Genomic DNA, 21,006 nt, shown 5'->3' with positions numbered 1-21,006 from the left:
TCGCAAAATTCTTCATGAGCCTAACTTTCCTGGTAGGATCACACTTGCGATCTCTTGTGTGCAAGCAACGAACATGTCAGCCGGTAGAGCTCCACGGGATTATATCGCGAAATTCTTTACGATGTTGCATTGTCTATCTTTTGATCAGACAATCCAACAAGAGAGAGAGAGAGAGGAACAAGACGCGAATATATGGCACGTCCCAGGAACGCGCCCAGTGAGCACAAGCAGCGTACCAAGACGAATTGGAGTTGGACATGTTGTGATGACCTGGCTTATTAGGGATGATAGACTACTCATATCAATAAGAAATTCTTTTTTTTCGATAGCCCATTCGGACAGAACTCCAAAGTTAAGCGTGTTCAGCTTGGAGTAGTGTCAGGATGGGTAACCGACCGGGAAGTTCCTTCCAGGTGCGCATGAGTGAGGACAAAGTGCGTAGAAAAGACTAGTATTGATCTGTGGGGCCAGTCTAGATCCTGTCAGGAATAACGACCACGGGCGGGTGTGTCCGAAGCGTTACACATGTACAGTAGGCATACGCTGGGATATGGCTCACTCCACTCCAGGTGCACCTGGCACCATCACCTGACCGTTCTTGGGTCGACAAGCAAACCGAAGGCCGCAGGAAGGGGGTTAACTGCCCGGGCTGCTAACAAAGCATTTGTGCGCTTAATTTGTGGAAATTAGAGGACGGGAACAGGCAAGCATTTCGGTGGCCATGCAATGGCATGGGGCATCATCATCAGCTTATGCCGAGAATCTCATAAGCAGACTGAGGTTGTAAGGAAAGGGGAGAAGGGATCTTCCAAATAGATTAGCATCAGTTACGACTAATTTGCACAGGTGATGTGCTGTCAGCGGAATATGTCAGCTCTGCACCTACATCTCGACCAACTGAATGTTACAGGAAACGGAAATGCTTTCAGAACCATGCTTCGACCAAAGACTGCAAGGCTGAAGAACCTTTAAGAGGCAAATGTTCATTGTCCTATGCAAATTGTAAACAACAAAGATGTCAGTTGTCACACACACACACGCACAAGAAAGAAACAAACAAAGAGGCCACACTATACAAAGAAGCACTTACCAGAAGCTGAGTCACACTTATCTGCAGATCTCAATGCCCTGTTCATGTTATCTAAATAACCCTGCCCACAAAGGAAAATTCTCAATGCGACTAATAGCAGTTCTCAACCGAATGGCCCAAAGATCTACTATAATGATTATGTCAACTGAAAACATGAACCGAGTGATTGGAGTATGATGCCATCCTTGATTTGGTGGGCGTACCTGGAGTATGCAAACTGCAGCAAATTTATCTGTCATTGTTTTGGTCTCAACTGGATCATTTAGTTTCAGAGGATTTAAAAGGGCTTCTACGCACTGGAGAAACAGCATCATTTGAACCAAAAAGCAAGGTCGATCAGAAAACTTCACAACCAAATACTTGTAAAAGAGACATGACAGTCATTTCCCCACAAAACAGCCCAATAGCAGTCTTAAAAACTAAAATGTATCCGATGGCCAAAACAGTACTGCAGTCCACACCTTATCCTATTTGAATAAGAAGGCACACAGAGGAAAAAGAGCTATCACCTTTGAGGTAAAATTTTCATCCCAATATGTGTAGCTCAAATCATCAAGTTTCCCAGTTTTACAAAGTTCTCCTACAAGAAGGCTTACTTGTGATGCCTGTTTTACAGAAAAAGAAACATTAGAAAACATAAAGTGAAACAGGAGGTGAACTATACTACCAAAAGGGCACCGTACATCTGGAGAAGATTGACCCTGTAGGTTGAATGGATAACCCACAACAAGCCCAGCAAGGGAATAGTTTTTAACCTATTCACAAAACAAAAAATGGCTTTATCTTCAATATGCATAACTGAAAATTAAAGAGAGGTCAGAAATCCAGAAAAAAATATAACATATGGAACAACTGAAAAAAGTAATGAATGAGAAATCACTAAGTTTGTAAACTTGTCAAACACTACTACCAGTGTTTGATGTGCTGTGCCGCACTGTGATTTGAAATCTATAAGAATCCTTACTAACTCTAGTAAGATAGTTTTGTTATGGTTCTAAAAAAAGGATAATAGCAAAGCTACACTTGAAAGGCCACTAGATGCCCAACGGAGCCTAAATGAGTTATTGGTAGAAACTAGGGTTCTACCCGATCTAGGGCGTAGCCTGTAAGGAAAGGAGGGAGGAGGTCGGAGGAGATTGCGCGGCGGCCGGCGGCTGGGCGCCGTCCTTGCGGCTGGTGCGACGGCGGCGGACGCAAGAGGCGGCTAGGGTTTAGGTCTCCCGGCTCCTTAAGGGAAGCCGAGCAAATATTGATTGCTTCTTGCTTAATTCCAAAAGGAGTCTTACAGTCTATATTTATAACCTAGATAACTTGCATAAGAATTAACCTAAGATAACTTGTGGGCTAAGATTGCCCGGTGGGCCTAGCTAAACCAGCCATAACACTTCTCCCTGCCTGCACAAACAGCTCGTCCTCGAGCTATAAGGTGGGGAAGCGCTTGCGGAACTCCTCGAGGCGATCAACCAGCGTCAAACACCTTCTCGACAGCTGGGGCGGCCAGGTCGGCGGCGACGGCGTCCTCCGGAATGTAGTCTGCAACCTCCAGGTAGAAGAGTCGCGGGCAGGCATGGCCGGGCGTGTAGGGCTCGTCGCAGTTGAAGCACAGCCCTTGGCGGCGACGCTCGAGTAGCTCGGCTGAGGTGAGCCGGTGGAACGGGCGCGCCGCGGTCGCGGCGAGGGGTGCCGCAGAAGCTTGCGCAGGCCGACCCTGCACGGAATCCGGCCCGGGTAGCGACCCAGTGGTCCGGGACGGTGATTCGAACACGCGGGCGTAGTACATGGCCGACTGGAGATCCTGGGGTCCCCGAAGCTCCACGTCCACGCGAATGTGATCCGGAAGTCCACCGACAAAGAGGTCGGTCCGCTGCTGCGGCGTCACGCCCGACGCATGGCATGCCATGGCCTGGAAACGGTCGGCGAAGTCCTGCACCGTGGAGGTGAAGGGAAGGCGGCCGAGCTCCACCAGGCGGCTCCCGCGAACCGGAGGCCCAAAGCGAAGGAGGCAGAGCTCGCGGAAGCGCTCCCAAAGGGGCATGCTGCCCTCGTCCTGCTCGAGGGCATAGTACCAAGTCTGGGCTGCACCGCGGAGGTGGTAGGATGCCAGCCAAGTGCGCTCCGACGCGAGCGTGCGCTGGCCACGGAAAAACTGCTCACACTGGTTGAGCCAGTTAAGCGGGTCCTCCGTGCCGTCATAAGTGGCGAAATCGATCCTGGCGAACTGTGGCGGCATTTGGGTCGGCGCGCCATGGCCGACCGGCTCGGCGGTGCGGAGCAGTGATGATGACGGTGCCCGGTCAACGGTGGGGAGGCCGTCGTAGGCCCCCGCGGAGCCGGACGAGGCCCCAGACTGCAGCGTGGGTACCGGTGGGTCCCCGGCCTCTGTGTAAACTGGCGGTGGCGACGTCCCGGTTAGCCAGGCCGGGATCGGGGACGGTGACGGCGGAAACCGGATCTGCTGGATCGGAAGTCCTCCCGGCGTGGACTGGCCCAGTCCGGAGCTGGGCGGCTGCAGTGGGAGCTGGACCGGCGCGGCTGGGGCCGACGCGGGCCACTGCGGCGCTGGGGCGGGCGCGGGTGGCGCCGCGAGAACCGGCGCGGGCCACTGCGGCCAGGACGGCGCTGGGGCGGGCGGCGGCTGGAGCGACGGATGGGCCCCGGCGATCGCCGCGGGTACCGAGTACCAAGGCAGGTGCAGCAGCGACGGGGGCCCGCCGGTGTAGCCTGCCTGGAACGGCAGCAGGGGCGTCCCGCTCGGGCCCGACGCGTTTTGGATCGGCCAGTGCGTCGCCGGGTGGCTGTAGGCGGGGGCCGCAGCCAGCGGGGTGGTGTGCGGGCCGGCCAAGTACAGGGAGATGCCCTGGACGGCCGTCATGAGGTCCCGCAGGGTGCTGGTCATCTCCTCCGGCGTGAAGACGGAGGTTGTCGGCGGCGCGGAGGTGATCAGGGCCGGCGGCGTTGGGGACCCGGCAGTGGTCATCGGGGCGGTGGTGATGATGGGAAGCGGCGGCGTGGGTGTTGATGACGACATGATCGAACCCGAGTCTCTGGATACCAAATTGGTAGAAACTAGGGTTCTACCCGATCTAGGGCGTAGCCTGTAAGGAAAGGAGGGAGGAGGGAGGAGGAGATTGCGCGGCGGCCGGCGGCTGGGCGCCGTCCTTGCGGCTGGTGCGACGGCGGCGGATGCAAGAGGCGGCTATGGTTTAGGTCTCCCGGCTCCTTAAGGGAAGCCGAGCAAATATTGATTGCTTCTTGCTTAATTCCAAAAGGAGTCTTACAGTCTATATTTATAACCTAGATAACTTGCATAAGAATTAACCTAAGATAACTTGTGGGCTAAGATTGCCCGGTGGGCCTAGCTAAACCGGCCATAACAGTTATCTATGCATAAAATGGTGCAGTATTGCTTCTTAATAAATTACATGCAGTTCTCCTGCATATTATTGGCAAAAATATTTGGTGCAGTATTGAAAAGGCTAACATATTTGGGTAATATCTCCTTCATGCTATCTGTGCATGCTTTGCCAGGTGATGGCTTTCGCTTGAACTTCTGGACTATATGTCGCATATATCTTCTCTTTCTGCTAGAAGATTCTACATACTCCTCTTATTCCGGATGCGCCATAAGATTGACAATACTAGCCGATTTTAGTGTTTGCTGGCTCCCAGCGCACATCTGTAAATTAGCTTCGACCAAGCCTGCATCAGCTCCATTCTATGCACAAATCTAAGTTAAGAGTTGTGATAACCATCCACGAGGCCATGACACTCCAAGTTAGCACCAGCATTGCGATATAACAAGCCTGGAATTTTTTTTGTTGAATTTTGCAAAGTGGGACCAATAGTTATTTTGCCCATCCACAGATTAAAAGCCTATCAGAGGTGAGAATCTTTTCTGTACAGCTAGATACACAAAAAAATATACCCTTTCTACATATGATGCTGTTTTGATTTGTTTGTGGTCAATTATCAATGTCACCCTTAAATATCTTAGAAAGGTAAATGAAATGGGTAACTTGAGTAAAGAAGCCAATACAGATAGACCTGAAACCCTGACTTAATGCCAATAAGAGCACATTTCCTTTTTCGGTTTTACACATTAAGTTGAAGCAAAATTTGCATTTTCAGAGTGCAAAATCAGTTTCAATGAAAGATAATTTTTGAAAAATGGTGGAGGGAGTGGACAAGCATTAATTACAGAACAAAATGATATTTTTTTATTGAGTACTTGATCTTGTGTTTACCAGTAAGTTTTAAACGTGAACAAGTATAACATACCAGTGTTTTGAAATCATCTGCCATCAAATTAATGTTTGTCTTTGTCCTACCCAAGACACTGCAGAATATCAATGCACTTGTCAATCCCAATATGTAATTTTACCTTATTAAGGAAATGCAAGCGTGTCATCTATCTCATCACCAAATTATAGAAAAGAGAAGCTACTGGGCTATCATAATATATTTTTTCTCTCAAGATGTAAGTACTCACGACAATAGACCAAGCACATCATTGCAGAATTAAGATGACATCCCATGTCCAAGAAACTGGGAAAATAATGGCAATGACAATCATGACTATACTGAGTCAAGCCACTCTCTTGGTCTGGGTGAAACATATCAAACACAGGAAAGTCATGATTACTATCCAAACAAGCCTTACAGAGCACATAAATATGAAAGCAAACAAGTTGTGTGATCGAAACAGGTCCCCAAAATAGAAATGTGCGTCACAGGATTTTGTAAACCACAACACTAGTTTTTTCCTAACAAAATTGAAGGTCTACAGTCATTTCATATAAAATGAAGTTATGCTAACATTAACATGCAGACATCGCTCTAGTCCTAACACAATCATGCATAGAGTAAGCCCGCATACAAATTCAATGAATTACTAGTAGTGCTTTGTTTGCGGTTGGACAGTCCGATTCCAACAGGGTGATGGTTTGTACTATTACTTACAGAAAAAATTTCAAACATTCAGTGAATAGACTGTAAATACTCCGCTCCATTAAGCCATTAAGAGGAATGGAATATAACCATTCTTGTGCATTACTTACAAGCATACATGACCACTTACATTTGCATCAAGAAACACGTCCTCAACACCAATTGCTAGAAGCCCATACCTTAGAGGCAAGGCAATCCTGTTTTTCTGATCAGAAACTGCCAGCCCAACGTACTTACTACCAACATCGAGCCCAAGAAGCCGAGGCTGCTTCTTGGACCCACCCTCAAGCAATTTCTGGAACAACTCCTCCGCTTTCAACAGCCTCATTGTACACCTCCTGCGCTTTCAAGTGCGAACACAGAAGACGTAAGACAAATGTGGTATTGCAAGTAAGCATGTAACACAAACCTTCAATCATACACATCTGAATACGTAGTTCATTTGCTAAATATCACTGGCCTACACTGAAGGGAAGAGGCGAGTGCGTGGCGAGCCGGGAGGGAGCGGCGCCCTGGGATGCCGGAGAGAGCGGCTAGCAGACTGCGACCTGAGAGGAGGCTTTGGCGAACAGACAGCGACCTTAGAGGAGGTGTCGGAGAGCCGGCGACCTAGGGCTAGGAGCCAGTCAACGGCGTCTAATTGGAGAGACCTTGGAGCGAGAGATCTAGGATTTTAAAACAGGGTGGTCCATCTTTTTCTTTCGACAACAAATATGACATGCCAACGTTCTAATTAGTTTACCAATAGCACATAGAAATAGATCAATATGGTCTTACAGACATATTAAAATTCTCAATTTTGCATAAGAGAATACTCCTACTACATAATACATATCTTGAGAAGTTCAAAAAAGACTGTGTGGCATTGTTAATTTGTTAAGAGTGGCGTCATTAGAGTAACTTGTTAAGAGTGCCAAACAATCGGACAAATCATTATTTTGTCACTGATCAGGTGTTCAAGTACTGGATAGCAAAATTATGTGCATGTATTCACAGGACTGTGTGTTCATGTACGGGATAGCAAGTCCGGTTGTTTAGCTAACGCAATAGACTTGACTCTTCCACCTGATTGATGCAATAGACAGCAAAGTGCAAAGCCTGAATCAGGAATTGGGAAGGGGCAGTGCCACAGTTGACAACTTACCTCAAGTCCTCAAATCGGGCTCAAGGCTTGCTGCCGGAGCCGGCGGAGAGCGGACTGGGCGGCGGCTGGTGTCTTCTTGCAGGGGCGCCAGGGAAGCGCAGTGGCGCCGAGCGCTGGGCAGCGACGGCTGACGGCGTCCGGCGAGGCAGGCAGCGAGCCAGCGAGATCGGGAGCCGAGCCGCCGAGGTCGGGGACGAGCAGGGGCTCGGTGCGTCTGTCTGTCCCAGTGTTTGTTGGGCTAGCCGGCTGAGACGGGCCGGGAGTGACGAGTTTGTTGGGCCTTTCTTTCTCAGGCCCATCTGTAATCTCCTATGGCCTGGCCGGTCTAAAATCTGTAGCGTCCACACTGTAGATCCGACCATGGTCACGCTGAACTGAACTCAAGTGGTGCTCAGATTCCCGAGCGGTCATCGGAGAGACGGAGACTGCGCGAGGACGAGGAGAGGAGCTCCCATGGCGGAGGCGGCACGGAAGCCCCGCCCTGTCCGCTGCATCGTTAAGCTAGGTGCTCTCTCCAGCCGTGTGTTTCCTTGTGTGCCTCTGTACCGGCGTGCGCCTCTCCAGCCGGCGCTGATTCGACGAACTCTGTGCTGGCGCAGGCGGAGCGGCCATCACGAACAAGGGGGAGCTGGAGAGCATCGACGAGGAGAGCCTGCAGTCTGCGTGCGCGCAGCTGCGGCAGGCCATGTCCGACGGCGCCGCCCCGGAGAAGGCTAGGGGGATGGACTGGAGCAGGAGGCCCGGCGATCCGGCCGACCCGGTCGTGGACGCGGAGGGGTTCGCGGGTATGGCGGGGCTGGGTCTCGACAGCAACTTCGTCGTCGTCCACGGCGCAGGTATATATAGCTCGGAATCTGTAGCCTCCTCTGGGCACTGGCTCTCTGTCTTACGCTTGCTGATGAGCTGAACTAGGTGATTTCTGATTTGGGTATAGAATCCACATGAACTGATGAACATAATTTGGGATGCTATGTGCTGTCAGAATTGACACTAACTACCAAGTGACCTTGACATGCCTCTTAGTGAGCGAGCTATGCTTAGATTATTAGTGCATCTAACCTGCTTGGAAGATACTCCCTCTGTAAAGAAATATAAGAGTGTTTAGATCACTACTTTAGTGACCTAAACGCTCTTATATTTCTTTACGGAGGGAGTATTTAGCATTCGATGGGTCTGATTGATAGTCTCTAGCGTCTGCCTGTAGGACAGTGCTGAACAACCAGGGAAGTTGGTCAGTTCCAATGTTATATGGTACCCGTAATCCCTGTAACTATAATTGCGCTGCTAGAGTTTGAGTTTGTAAAATTAGTGTCATGATATCAAGATCGTAATAGTCCTCTGTCTGAATTTACTACTTCAGGTTCTTTTGGCCACTTCCAAGCAAGTAGATCTGGAGTACATAAAGGAGGGTTGCATTCAACGCTGGTGAAGGCTGGCTTTGTGGCTACAAGAATTTCAGTACGGTGTACTTCTAAAATTTCACTATCATGTGGATATCGTAACTTCCAGTTCCATAATTTTTTTCAGGATTTTGTCGATGTATGCCATGCTTCTTTGATGCAATGCTTAAACAGTGTTCTAATAATATATATGTTGCAACATAGGTGACTTCTCTCAACCAGGAAATTGTTAGAGCCTTGGCAAGAGGTACACTACATAGAAATGAAGACTAGTGCATTTTATGCTAATAATTCAGCTACATGCTTATCATGGTAACCTGTCATTATGGTCAAGTAATCAACTAGTGTGTTGTCATTAGTGTCGTCTTGAATAGGTATTGAAAATTCATGATTATGTTTATTATTATTTTTCCATGGGATCTGCGTGTGTTCCTTTGTCTGGATGAATTATGTCGTGATCTGAAGTTTTTACTTAACATTGCAAGGATGCATGTTCATATAATAACAATTCATATATCTACTATGTATTTTCAATGACCTGACCAGCTTATGTATCAATTTTGTGATATATGTTTTACAAAAACTATTAATTTGTTAAGTGTGAATCAGTGTTAATAAATGACTTGTGGAAGTGCTTCTGCAGAAGGAATACCGTCTGTTGGGATGTCACCATTTGCTTGTGGATGGTCTACTCAGCGAAGAAATGTGAGCAAACTAGAGGATTGTTGCATCTTTGGATAGACACCTGACAATACACAGTTCTTGTCTAATCCTGTAAATAAAGATGTTGACATATGTGCATTTGCAGCTTGCATCAGCCAATGCTTCTCAAATCATTGAGTCGCTCCATGCTGGCTTTGTCCCTGTAAGCTACTGCACCTTAGGTTCTTGAGTAATAATTTCTGTAGAAATTTGCTTTGATCTAAGTTTGCAGCTCAAGTGCGATAATTATGTGAATCATATGCGGCAAAAATGTTGTTTCTGGATATTAGTAGTATATTCTTTAGACTTGTGTTTAATGAGTATTGTTTACATGGAGCTTTCACTGATGCTTTTGGTAAGCTGCAATGATTCACAATACATATATGTTCCCAACATAGCTCTGTGTGTATTGTTAAGTAATAGATCAGTTCTGACATTTGAAATAGCTTGGACAGTTTTTCAGTAACGTTATGAGAATTAAGGGAAGCATCGCCTAACTTCCACCTGTTCTTTTTCCATCTACATATGAAGAAGAATACAAACTTGCAGCTATGGTTTTCTGTGTAGAATAATGGTCCATTTCCTCGCAGGTTTTGCACGGAGATGCTGTTCTTGATGAATCGCTGGTGAGTTTTAAATTGGATTATGCCCACATTCTTGTTTAGATTCACATACAGGTCGGCATACACACTATTTGTTCACTTGTACTGAGACTGATGTTAGGATTAAATGACCAGGACTGCACCATATTGAGTGGGGATGTCATTATACGCCACCTTGCACAGCTTTTGACTCCAAAATATGTCGTGTTTCTGGTACTGTTACCTTGTCTCCTTACCATGACTTGATCATTTATTGTAACAGTATGGCAACTTGCTGACTTCTTTCTTATAATTCAATTTTGTTGTTATAAGATGGGCTTCATCTTATTTCATTTGTATGCACCATGCTTCATATGTTTCATTGTTTTGTCAAGTTTTTCGTTACTTAGACTTTTACATAGCTCTCTGAAAATTTATATTTAGACAGATGTTCATGGAGTATATGACCGTCCTCCAACTGACCCCAATGCAGTACTTCTCAAAGAGATAGGTTAGTATCCACCTGTTGTAGATCAACTTTGTCTGCATGTGTAATCTTCTTGGTCGATATACATCAATTATTGTAGGGAAATGCAGGAAAAAACATGCAATTCCAGTTTACTGACATGTGCTGCTTAACAGAGGTAGATGACAACGGAGGCTGGTCGATTGTAAAACCTGCATTACAAGGCAACAGAAAAGGAGGTATAATCATGTCTCCCTTCCATGTGTACCATGATGGTTGAGTGATTGATGTCTGCATAGTTGTGTAGTATATACTGATGAAGGCATGCCGCTACAGCCTGCAGAGGTTGAACATAGCAATTTCAAGTTCATAATTGTATCAAATAAGACAAAAAATGCTTGATCCAGGTAGTCAGTGATGATTTCCCAAGTGACAACCTAATCATAACCGAATGCATTCTTTGTTCTTATGTATCGTTTGAAGGGGGGGGAAATGCTCTGAGGGAGAAATTATCTGTAACATGAGTCGCTGTCATCAAAATTATGGTTTATTGGACTGAGAACAGGCTAATTTCATGATCCAGATGTACTGCTTGTAAACTAGTATCGCTTGTATAAGCCTAACATATCCAGCGATTCACTGCAGTGGAGATATCAGTAGCCGCACACGACACTACTGGAGGAATGGAGACCAAAATACTGGAAGCTGCCGTGATAGCTAGGCTTGGAGTTGATGTGTACATTACAAAGGTGTGAATATTTCCTCTGCTCATACTGTAAACCATAACTAAAACGATAACTAAATTCATGATGCGGCAGTACAGTTTTTGTTCAAAAGTTGTTTTGTGATGCAGGTTGATACTGAGCACTCCCTGAGAGCCTTGAAGGGGGATGTGAACACAAGCTCGGACAATTGGCTTGGAACTGTTATACGCGCTGCCAAATAGAGTTCTAGCTACAGAACAGAAGCAACACAATTTTTATGTCGCGTAGGGTTCGCTGTTGAGCATTGATGTTCGCCAGATGAAAAATTAGAGGTTTATTCCTACTGCGATCACTTTCTCGCCGAATGTCACGCTAGTATTGTGACCAGTGGTAATACCTCCATTTATCGGAGAACACAGAATCTTCCTTTGTGATTTACGATACCATTTTTTAATGAGAATGCAGTTGTTTGTCAGCTGGAGTGTGTGGTGGATTTTCTGTAACTAGTACCATAAATCAATATAGGTTTATAAATAAGTATTTGCCGAGCTGAAATAGTGGTTAAGAGTTGAGAAAAATCATTTGCAAATCGAGTAACCTATTTTTGATAGTTTGATAATGGGAAACGAACTGAAGGCAAGGTAACTATAGGGTCGCGGCAGAAATTTAACCGCGAATTCCACGAAAAAATCGCAGCAAACGCTGGGGCCAAAGAAAAGAAGGAACGACTGGTCCAGGGCGAGGCCAGTTGGGGGCTGGGGCTGGGCGCCGTCTATCCACCCACATCCACCACCACCGTAGAGCATAGCAGCAGCAGAGACAGAGCGCAACACCAGCGCGAACCCGTTCCGTGCCCTGGCGCTGCGGAGCGCCCACGCGTTCCCTTCGCCCGCTCACCGGCGCCGCACCGTGCTTCCTCTCCCCCAAGCCCAAGGCCGCCGCCTCAGGTAACCGAGCTCTGCTCTCTCCCCGCCCCGCCTTGATTTTTTCCGTGCCCCGCCGCACCAGTCCTCGTCTTGATACTTGAGCGCCTGTTCTGTAACTCAAAACAGATTGACCAACATTTAGGGATCAGAGGAATCTGCCTTGCAATTTTTTTATATGGGATCTCTAGCACTGCTTTTAAATAGGAACATGCATTTGTTAATTTTCAGATGTGTTTTTATTATTTCAAGCGATTTGGTAAAAGTATAATGAGTTTCAGGCAAAGTTGCTTCAGTTGATGTCAGAGCGTGTCATCGTTTGTGTGCTCTGGTGCACTTGTATGCCCCATTGACTAGCTGCTTACCACTGTATGTAGGTGTGGTGATTGCACCGCTCCAGCGGCGGTGATCGACGGCCCGTGCACGTTTCGGACCTACTGCATTGCATATACAATGCAAGGCATATCTGTGTGCGGCTCGGGCGTCTCGCCCCAGGGAACAAACTGCAGATCAGCTTGTGTTGCTAGGAATGGTCTGAGGTTCTGTTACAAAATAAATCCAGTAAGCCGTGGGGCATACGCGTGGCGCTGGTGTGCGGAAAAGCTGCACATGGGGACCAACCGTGGAAAAATAAACACCACAGTAAGGACTAACGCCAGATGGTTCTTTGGAGGAGATGCTCGTAACAGTAACAGTAACGATAATGCGGCCGCGAGGCTGGAGCGCAGTGAGTCTGCTAACGAAGACATCTTGATCTTCTACTTTCAGCTGGATGTACAGACTCGGATACAAGTGAGTGTTTGCTTCTTTGCCACCACCTCGCCGCAACTACTAATATCTGTCATATTTCTGTAATTTTTTACCAGACAGTTGTCTAGATTACAGTTTACTAGTTAGTTGAATCTAACATCGTTTCACTGCTGTTTCCACTGACAACTGATACATCCAAATGTTTGATGTTTACCTTTTGTAAATCCAACCTCACGATTGAACTGCTTGATTCTTGCCAGTATGCATTGAATATAGAGCAATTTGATGCAGCAAAGCAATTGAGGGAAAAGCTCGCTGAGGTACCTTGATGATGTTCACTTCTAAGATAAGTGAATTTTGAGGATGATTTCTTTGTGAAGAAAGTCTTATCTCTTATTTTGTAGATCGAAACAGAGGTAACTAGGCAGCGTGAAGCTAAAAGAGGTTCATCGAAGAATGAAGCTCAGGATAAATCTTTAAATCTACTACGTGCGCGGTATGTTGATATTTCCTTGTTACCCATAAGGAGAAGATTTAAAATACTTTTAAGATGTACATTTTCCCAATATGATGATTATGCTCTGGTGCTCCATTTTCTTAATTAACATATAGGCTAATCTCGTAAGGGGAAATTTGTTGTGGAACACTCCAAAGTTGGTTCATTTGGCAGATAGCTCACCTTTATCCTTTTGTTGCAGTGCAGATTTGCAGAATGCTATTGAGAGCGAGAACTATGCTTTGGCAGCTGAGCTGCGTGACACAATCTCTAAGCTTGAGGTATGCCAAAACTTAGGTGCACCAGTCATGTCATGATTATGTTAAATAGCTTTACTTCAAATGTCATGTAGGGTGATTCTCTGGCACTTTCTGCTAAAGCCCTGGCTTACCAAAGTGTGAAATATGAGTTTCGACTAGGGCAGAAAGTACGCCACAAAGTACATGGTGAGTAATTTTGCACCATCTGTTATTGTTAAAAGCTCTGGCATGCTAAAGGACTGCTAATAATTCCATTGATTGTTATTTCTTATGTGTTCTGCATTCTAACTGGTAGGGACATATATGTGATATACAAATACTTTATCAGTATACTTGAAGGGGATATTTATAAATTATAACATATAGAAAGTAAACATATCAGTGTTGGTCACTATCTTTTTTTGTCAACAATAGTTTGTCGATTGTTTAAGTTCAAGTCTGCGTTCCTACAGTCGAAGACTGAACTGAACCACTGAAAGTAATCATATGTATCTCTAGCTGCTATGTAGGTGTGACCTATATTTAGGTAATTATACTGTAGTAGTATATGGTTTGAAATATTTGAGATATATTTTTTTATCTTTATTCATTTGTTTGTCATTAGGCTTAATTTGTTGTAGTTCAGCACTCATGATTCATTCATGTGAGACACTAGTTTATTTTGTCTTTTGATTTCTCCTGCTGAAGGATATAGAGCTGTGATATGTGGCATGGATCCTGTGTGCTGTGAATCCAAGTCATGGATGGAGACGGCAAATGTGGAGAAGTTATCTAAAGGACCAAATCAACCTTTTTATCAAGTAAATGATGCTTCCAGTTTAAGTTGTTCCTCAGTATCCACAGTTCCAAGCAAATCTCAGTTTTTTTTTCTTGTAGCATCTGCAAGATATATTTTAGTGCTAATTTTGTTAAGTTTAGAGTTTAGATTGTGTTACATGGACGTAATATTAGCGCAATGACAACCATTGATACATGATTCTGGCAACAGCTAACTTAGTGACATGGTACATCTTGTACTTGACTTATCCTTCTGTGGCCAGTTGGCCCATAGTCCTGATTTTAAATCCACGATTGTACACCTTGCACACAAGTCCTGAAATTGCTGAGAATCTTTTGCAAGGTTGTGATGGGAACTTTCATTTATTATAATTTAGTTACCATCTAAGCTAGCTCATCATAGCAATATCTATCTATCCTTCTTCTTACTTTCCTCCTTGCAATATAGCACATAAAGGCTTTGAATTATGGATTTGAGGTGATGGAAAATAGGGGAGCCCCCTGACAATATAATAAGTAGGAACCCAAATCCGTGTCCACGAGGACATAAACCAGGTGGTGGGATTGTACACCCTCCCCTACCCAGGTGAGCTAGGCTCACTTCCTGAGGTGGTGATATTCACAATTGTCCTTTTTTAACCCTGAACTAGTTAACCATCCCCTTCATAAGGAAAATTTGTTAGTGAAAACACTGTTTCTCTCTGGAATCTGGATTGGCATCTTCGTTGGACTCTGCTTTAACTTCAGCATGGTTTTGCATGCTCATATGTGTGCAATTTAATCTATAGGGTTCCAAATCTTCGTTTTAACTGGTTCCAAAAAAAAATCTTACACATTATGATGCTGTGGTATTGCTATTTTTTCAGGTGCTGGTTGATGTATATGCTGATCCAGAACTTCTTGTTGCATATGGTACTATTCTCTTCTTTTCCTAATCCATATATATGTGGGGCTTTGAAATTGTTCTTTTTTTCAGTGAAAACAATGCATGCCCTTTCTGTGTTATTCAGATACCATGTGCTGAATAATTTTTGTTCCAAAATTTCGTTTCTGCTATGCTATTATTCATAAAATTCCCAAAATATGCATCAAAATAGATCAGTATTTCACTATGTCTCCCAACTCCTTGCACCCTTTTTGTCAAGAATGAAGGGGTAAACCTTCTGAGTTCTAATATCCGAAGCCAGCCTACAGTTCATCAAACAGTGTTTAAAACAACCGAAAATGAAAAGAAATCAGCAACTATATTTTCCCTTGTACATACCCTGAAAAAATGTAGAATGCAGCATTTTCTCCAGTCTGTTTACTATAAATAATCTTCGCTTGGCGAAGGTGGATCGACCGTGTGTTGACTGTTCTGGTACACCATTGTGGAGACAATGTCATGATATCTAGAAAGCTGGTGGAACCAAATCAACAACGTCTAAGATGTGGAACTTTAATAAGCATACCTTTTTATGTTTTAAATACTGTACAAGAAAACAATATAGCAGGCTATTTCATAATCAAATCCGTTCATACTTATATTTTTGTCTATCATTGCCGTTTTGAGATATATTTATCGCATTGTAATTTCAGTCGCAGAAGAAAATCTTTCAGAAGCTGAAGAATCAGAGAAAGTGAGTTCCAGTTCCTCGTTTGCTTGGTTGTTTCCCTTTTCTTTTTACCAAAGTGAATTGTTGATTGTTCCGTTATTAATATATAGGGAAGGTTTGAGCACCCCTACACTGAATTCCTATTTTATGGCGAGGACACAGCTCGGGACTTCATTCCTGTGAAGCAACTCCGTGAGAAGTATGACCAGCCACGCTATGAAGCTTCTGGAGATGAAAATGACGACGATGGCACTACAAATAGCTAAACGGTGAGGCTGCACTGAGAATGTGGAGTTTGTGTATTTGGAATAGACTATCAACTCTTCTTTTTGCAAGGAAAATAGACTAGCAAATTGACCTGATTTTCATTCAGGTAGCAGGAGTTTTTCTAAGAACATTCCTTATTCACCACCACTAATGAGGATCAGAGAAGATAGAGGATCAAGGTACTATCTGGCATAGCTACAGTAGCACTGAGTGGGCAGGTGTAATGAAGACCGAGTCATCGCGGATATTGCAAGAAATCACAAAAACCTGCAATGAGAGGAGCTACATGCAGTGTCCGACCTTGCAGATTGGGGAAGCATTGCGCTGATAAAATGTGCAACTTCCTCCTGCGCTTTTGAGTGCGAGTGGTTCTAAAGTCAATGAATGTGAAGAAGATCCTGATGGATATTCAGTGTATATTTGGCCGAGTTCTACTGCAGCTCTGTCCCCTCTGATGGGCATATGTACATAGCATGATTACTACTACTCCATACGTACTTGCAATTTTGCTGGAGTATATGAAATAAGCAGGGCTTCACGTACAGTACAGATGTTGGACTTGTGTTTGGTTCAGCTTGAGCTGCCAACTTCTGGGTCCAAAAGCTATAAGCTGAACCAAAGGTGGTCTTCAGCAAACCAACTTCCTTAAGGCAAGTCCAACGCGGATCACCAAGATGGACACATCAAATGTCCATAGACAAATCCGGACATGTCCGTGGATATGGATGGAGGAGACGGCCATCCAACCAGAGTCACCAAATGCCTGCCCTTGGTCTGTCCTCCTTCATTTGACATGCATATATCAATACCACTTTTAAGCATATGTTTAATTGTTGCAAACATATGCAATCACAAAACAAAAATCATTTGATATTCAATACGCTTTTACATCCGACTGATCCCAAAAGTCTGATTGTCCATGCCAAAGACGCCCTTCTTCAGCTCCAATCCGGCTACGCGTGGCAAAGACTTCACCCTTCGACACCCTCAAATTGCCTGAAGCACTTCAACAAGCCTAGGCTAGGACAATCTTCGTCACATCAGGATCATAATCCAACATCTTCACAAACAACATCTTGGAGTCATTGGAAGCAACCTTGATCTCAAGATTCTTCTCTTGTATCTCCATGAACTTGCTAAACCCCTTCGTCGTCTTTGACTCCTTCACCTCATGGCGCTTTACACATGTCTCCTCCTTCATTATGATGACCTCAAACTTCTCCGTCATTTTGTCTATCGCCCCTTCTCGCTTCTCCTTACCCGTTCCCAATCACCTTATTAGGCAGAGCAAGCCCTTCTTGTGTTGGAACAGTTGGATCATCACCTTATTCATTGAGCACGACGGTCTTGACGAAATCGGAAACAAAGGCACCGCACAACAGTCCACCACATTTACCGAGGCACTCTGTTCTCACTAATCATCGTCAACCATGCCAAATGAACGCCATGTTGTGCCCGACATTGTAGTCGGCATCGCCCAGTCGGCCTCCTTGCCCGTGGCCTACACTCACGCCGCCTTAATCACTTTGCTAGTATGCAATCAAGCACTAGGCGCTTACATCAGCCCAGCCAATGCACACAACTAAACACAGACAGTCTACATGTAGACAACCAAACTACATACAGACGTTGGTTTGCCTGCATTAGCTTAATCAGACTCAACTGAGAGAACTATGCAAAGTGCCTAGAAACGATGCAAGTAACCAAACACGTCCCATGTAAACATCCAATCTCAATATAATCTATCTATCTATACCAATATAAAAAGACCCAAATGGGCAGATCCAAACCATCTCGACCGTCAAATCTTGTTTTCTAGCGGTTCAAATCGTTCCAATGTTGAGCACCAAACACATTTAACGCTCTAATTACCCATCACTGCCATTGATTATAAACACGTTTTGACTCAACGCTATCCCTTGAAATCTGCCATGTAATTAATATCCTACCATTCTGCGAAAAAGTAATTGATATATTACGAAATACCAACGTGCAACAGATATATCTTACCTAATATAATGTGCAACTAATATCCTACCTAATATAAGAGCAACTCCAACGGGCCGACCCAAACGGACGGCGATTTCATCCGCTTTTTGTCCGTTTGGGTCGGCCGCCCGCCCGGCGTCCGCCCTGTTTTTCATATGGGTCGGCAGCGCGCCCAACGCGCCGACCCATATATGCGGGCGTGGCCGGCTGGCCGCCCAATTTTGCATTGCATTCTCACATATGGTGAAATGAAAATTTAACAAACAAAATAGTCCACCCAAATAAATAGTATAGTTTACAGGCCAAATAAAAATAAAAATGTTTCACATAGTTTTGCAAAACGAATAAAAAAGATACATCTATTGGTTGACAACATGAGTCCACATATGCTCAACCAAATCATTTTGCAGTTGCACGTGAGTTTCCCAATCACGCATGTCTTCATGAAACTGAGTGAACTGCTCAAATATTGCCGCTACTCCATGCTCAGGCACAACATTCTCACCCTGAAACTGAAAGTCTTGATCGTACAGACGTTCCGGGCGCTCGTCTTCTACGATCATGTTGTGCATGATCACACAAGCAGTCATCACCTCCCATAGTTTCTGCGTGCTCCAAGTATTAGCAGGATACCGAACGATGCGAGATTGCAAAACACCAAAGGCACGCTCGACATCCTTTCTAGCACTCTCTTGCTCTTGGGCAAATCTTTTCCTTTTCTCTCCGATAGGGTTGGGTATTGTCTTGACAATAGTGGTCCACTGAGGATAGATACTGTTGGGGATATTACTGCTGGGCGTAAACCGGCCTATCTTGGCCGGGTCAACTTCATCAGTAGTTCCATAGTGATAAAGCCCAAGAAGGCAGATGAGGGCCTAAGGCCCGTAGCTGGTTCAAGACTTGTAGCTATAAACCGGGATTTGTATATAAACTTGTACTGTAAGTTAGGAATAAGGAGAGACCAACCCGGAATACGAATATCGACCGGTGTTAGGACTCTGTGAGCCGACGGGTGTCACCCGTGTATATAAGGGGACGACCCGGCGGCGGTTCAGAGAGAGACAACAACTCGAGACATAGGTGAAGCTTGTTGGCTCCCTAGTCATCGAAACCCCATCAATTCCATCACAACTAGACGTAGGCTTTACCTTCATCGAAGGGGCCGAACTAGTATAAACTCTCTTGCGTCCCTGTGTCCGCTTTAACCCCTTCAAGTTAACCCGTCGCGATGGCTCCACGACTAAGTCCTTTCTCTAGGACATCTGCCGTGACAAAGCCACGACAGTTGGCGCCCACCGTGGGGCTATCGCATGATGGTTTCCGGTTCTTGGAGGGCCGCTTTGAAGGACTCGAGGGCTACGCTGTAGGCCGGATGACTAAGAGTCGTCACGGCAAGTTCTACATCGACGACGCAGGCTGGGGCCCCGAGGCCGGCTCAATTGAGTACGGGTACCGGGTCCCCTTTGGTGGCATTCACGTTTTCATTGGCAAGATCGGTGAACCGGGCCCTGAGCCGGACATCTGCACCGACCTCGTCGAGACGGCTCAGCGTGCGCGATCCGCCTGGGTTAAACCAGCCATGAAGCGTGCCTTCGTGGGAGTCATCCATGGAGGAAGTTATGAGGATGGATCGGAATCTCACGGCGATACCGTCGTTTGTTCCGATGACGAGTCATCGACCGGAGAAACCGAATCTCTTTATCAGCTACAAGACGGCCGGATTGGGGGCTGTTCCGATGGCGACAGTATTCCGGACCCCTCTGATCTGCCCAACCGGGTTGGAATATTCATGACTGGCACACAAGCAGCGCTTCATTCTTCGACCGCTGCGGCAACAACCTCCGGTTCAGCAGCGGCGACGGCTGCCGGGGCAGGAGGCCCTGTGCGCCCGCCGGCTCAAGTTCTATCAGAGCTATTTGATGCATTGGCTGTGCTTATGGCGGAGGCTAATCCGACGGATCAGGGCGTTCACAACGCCGAGATTGCAAAAGTGAAGGAACAGATCACCCAGGCCAAGGCAGATCTGGCAGCTGAGGACACCAGGATGGCCACGGAGCGGGCCGCTTTAGACGCACAAGCCTACAGGCTCATGTTGGACCAGAGTGCGTCGCAGGAAGTCATGAGGAGGAAGTACCGATCCCGTTTGCCTCCGGTTTTTGAGGCCAGAGACCTTTTCAACACTCCAGGAGTAGGAACCGGCAATCCGCTGGAGGGAAACCGGGCGGAAGCTCCCGGGACCGGTGCACCGGTTCAGCCTCGTCAGATGGACCCACCTCGTCAAAACACCATTATACCTCAGGCTGTTTTAACACCTCCGGGTCACTACTCCAACCCGATGGACAATCTCGTTGCCGCTGCTGCACGGCTGGAGGCCATTCCAATTGAAGGTGATTCGCCGCAGGCAGTAGAGATGCGACGGGTCAAGGAGCTTCTGAGGACAGCTTTGGTCCAACAGGAAGCATACTCGTACAGCCGCGACCGGATCCACTCGACCCCCCGTCCAGGCCGGAGCTATAGCAGACATATGGATGAACCGGCAGTGTCGAGTAACGAACGACGTGGAGCACCCCGTGGCAACAACCCGACGGGTGGTGCTGATAACGCTCAGGAAGTGGTGAACCGGGCCCGAGCGCAGGGAGGCCGAGTTAGCCACACAGCATCAGGCTCGGCAGCTCACGCCGGTTCGTCCAACCATCTCGATCGAACCTGGTGTTACTTCTAGTTTGGGGGTGCCTTGCCTTATCCCCACTTTACGCAATGTGCGCCTGCCCAAGGATTTCAAGGGCCCGCGCAAGGTACCAAATTACACGGCGGATCAGCCTCCAGAGACATGGGTGGAGAGCTATGAGATGGCCATGGAGATGCTTGATGTGGATGACGCAGCGTGTGCGAAATACTTCACCATGATGCTTGAA

At 46.1% G+C, this 21,006-nt stretch overlaps 3 protein-coding genes across 6 annotated transcripts; 2 read left to right on the top strand and 1 right to left on the bottom strand.

The window, feature by feature from the left end:
- Nucleotides 1-710: 710 nt before the first annotated feature.
- On the bottom strand, nt 711-7,420 carry LOC125544870 (putative pre-16S rRNA nuclease). 2 transcript variants are annotated; one of them, XM_048708647.1, is made up of 8 exons: nt 7,182-7,420; nt 6,217-6,380; nt 5,369-5,426; nt 1,774-1,845; nt 1,600-1,695; nt 1,294-1,386; nt 1,091-1,151; nt 711-991 (listed from the first exon to the last, which is right to left on the bottom strand). In XM_048708647.1, the coding sequence occupies exons 2-8, from the start codon at nt 6,363-6,365 to the stop codon at nt 984-986; spliced, it is 537 nt and encodes a 178-aa protein (XP_048564604.1). In that variant the 5' UTR covers nt 6,366-6,380; nt 7,182-7,420; the 3' UTR covers nt 711-983. The 2 variants fall into 2 exon arrangements, with proteins under 2 accessions (XP_048564604.1, XP_048564603.1); XM_048708646.1 differs by having other exon boundaries at nt 6,217-6,375; nt 7,182-7,419.
- A 103-nt stretch (nt 7,421-7,523) lies between these two features.
- On the top strand, nt 7,524-11,509 carry LOC125544869 (isopentenyl phosphate kinase). Of its 2 annotated transcripts, XM_048708644.1 has the most exons (12): nt 7,524-7,686; nt 7,781-8,017; nt 8,542-8,639; nt 8,786-8,828; nt 9,225-9,286; nt 9,390-9,446; nt 9,874-9,909; nt 10,021-10,098; nt 10,309-10,375; nt 10,507-10,569; nt 10,976-11,079; nt 11,184-11,509. In XM_048708644.1, the coding sequence occupies exons 1-12, from the start codon at nt 7,635-7,637 to the stop codon at nt 11,274-11,276; spliced, it is 990 nt and encodes a 329-aa protein (XP_048564601.1). In that variant the 5' UTR covers nt 7,524-7,634; the 3' UTR covers nt 11,277-11,509. The 2 variants fall into 2 exon arrangements, with proteins under 2 accessions (XP_048564601.1, XP_048564602.1); XM_048708645.1 differs by lacking the exon at nt 9,390-9,446.
- A 263-nt stretch (nt 11,510-11,772) lies between these two features.
- LOC125544868 (clp protease adapter protein ClpF, chloroplastic) lies at nt 11,773-16,646 on the top strand. 2 transcript variants are annotated; one of them, XM_048708643.1, is made up of 11 exons: nt 11,773-11,981; nt 12,335-12,749; nt 12,968-13,027; nt 13,112-13,203; nt 13,406-13,484; nt 13,556-13,649; nt 14,151-14,263; nt 15,107-15,152; nt 15,819-15,859; nt 15,946-16,104; nt 16,216-16,646. In XM_048708643.1, exons 2-10 carry the CDS (start codon nt 12,411-12,413, stop codon nt 16,099-16,101), a joined length of 1,020 nt encoding a protein of 339 aa, XP_048564600.1. In that variant the 5' UTR covers nt 11,773-11,981; nt 12,335-12,410; the 3' UTR covers nt 16,102-16,104; nt 16,216-16,646. The 2 variants fall into 2 exon arrangements, with proteins under 2 accessions (XP_048564600.1, XP_048564599.1); XM_048708642.1 differs by having other exon boundaries at nt 11,775-11,981; nt 16,209-16,646.
- The last annotated feature ends 4,360 nt before the right edge of the window (nt 16,647-21,006 follow it).

Source organism: Triticum urartu, chromosome 3 (assembly GCF_003073215.2).
Source record: "Triticum urartu cultivar G1812 chromosome 3, Tu2.1, whole genome shotgun sequence".
Lineage (NCBI taxonomy): Eukaryota > Viridiplantae > Streptophyta > Magnoliopsida > Poales > Poaceae > Triticum > Triticum urartu.
The sequence above is the reverse complement of the archived record's forward strand: the minus strand, read 5'-3'. Positions and strand labels throughout refer to the sequence as shown.

What these genes read in the sequence shown, in the direction of transcription:
- LOC125544870 (XM_048708647.1), bottom strand. Translation starts at nt 6,365, where the DNA reads ATGAGGCTGTTGAAAGCGGAGGAGTTGTTCCAGAAATTGCTTGAGGGT. An exon ending in AGGGTCAATCTTCTCCAGAT is followed by an intron (nt 1,696 to 1,773) that starts GTACGGTGCCCT and finishes TCTGTAAAACAG; the next exon opens with GCATCACAAGTAAGCCTTCT. An exon ending in CTGCAGTTTGCATACTCCAG is followed by an intron (nt 1,152 to 1,293) that starts GTACGCCCACCA and finishes CTTTGTGGGCAG; the next exon opens with GGTTATTTAGATAACATGAA.
- LOC125544869 (XM_048708644.1), top strand. Translation starts at nt 7,635, where the DNA reads ATGGCGGAGGCGGCACGGAAGCCCCGCCCTGTCCGCTGCATCGTTAAG. An exon ending in TCCATGCTGGCTTTGTCCCT is followed by an intron (nt 9,447 to 9,873) that starts GTAAGCTACTGC and finishes ATTTCCTCGCAG; the next exon opens with GTTTTGCACGGAGATGCTGT. An exon ending in CAAAATATGTCGTGTTTCTG is followed by an intron (nt 10,099 to 10,308) that starts GTACTGTTACCT and finishes ATTTATATTTAG; the next exon opens with ACAGATGTTCATGGAGTATA.
- LOC125544868 (XM_048708643.1), top strand. Translation starts at nt 12,411, where the DNA reads ATGCAAGGCATATCTGTGTGCGGCTCGGGCGTCTCGCCCCAGGGAACA. An exon ending in ACACAATCTCTAAGCTTGAG is followed by an intron (nt 13,485 to 13,555) that starts GTATGCCAAAAC and finishes AATGTCATGTAG; the next exon opens with GGTGATTCTCTGGCACTTTC. An exon ending in AGTACGCCACAAAGTACATG is followed by an intron (nt 13,650 to 14,150) that starts GTGAGTAATTTT and finishes CTCCTGCTGAAG; the next exon opens with GATATAGAGCTGTGATATGT.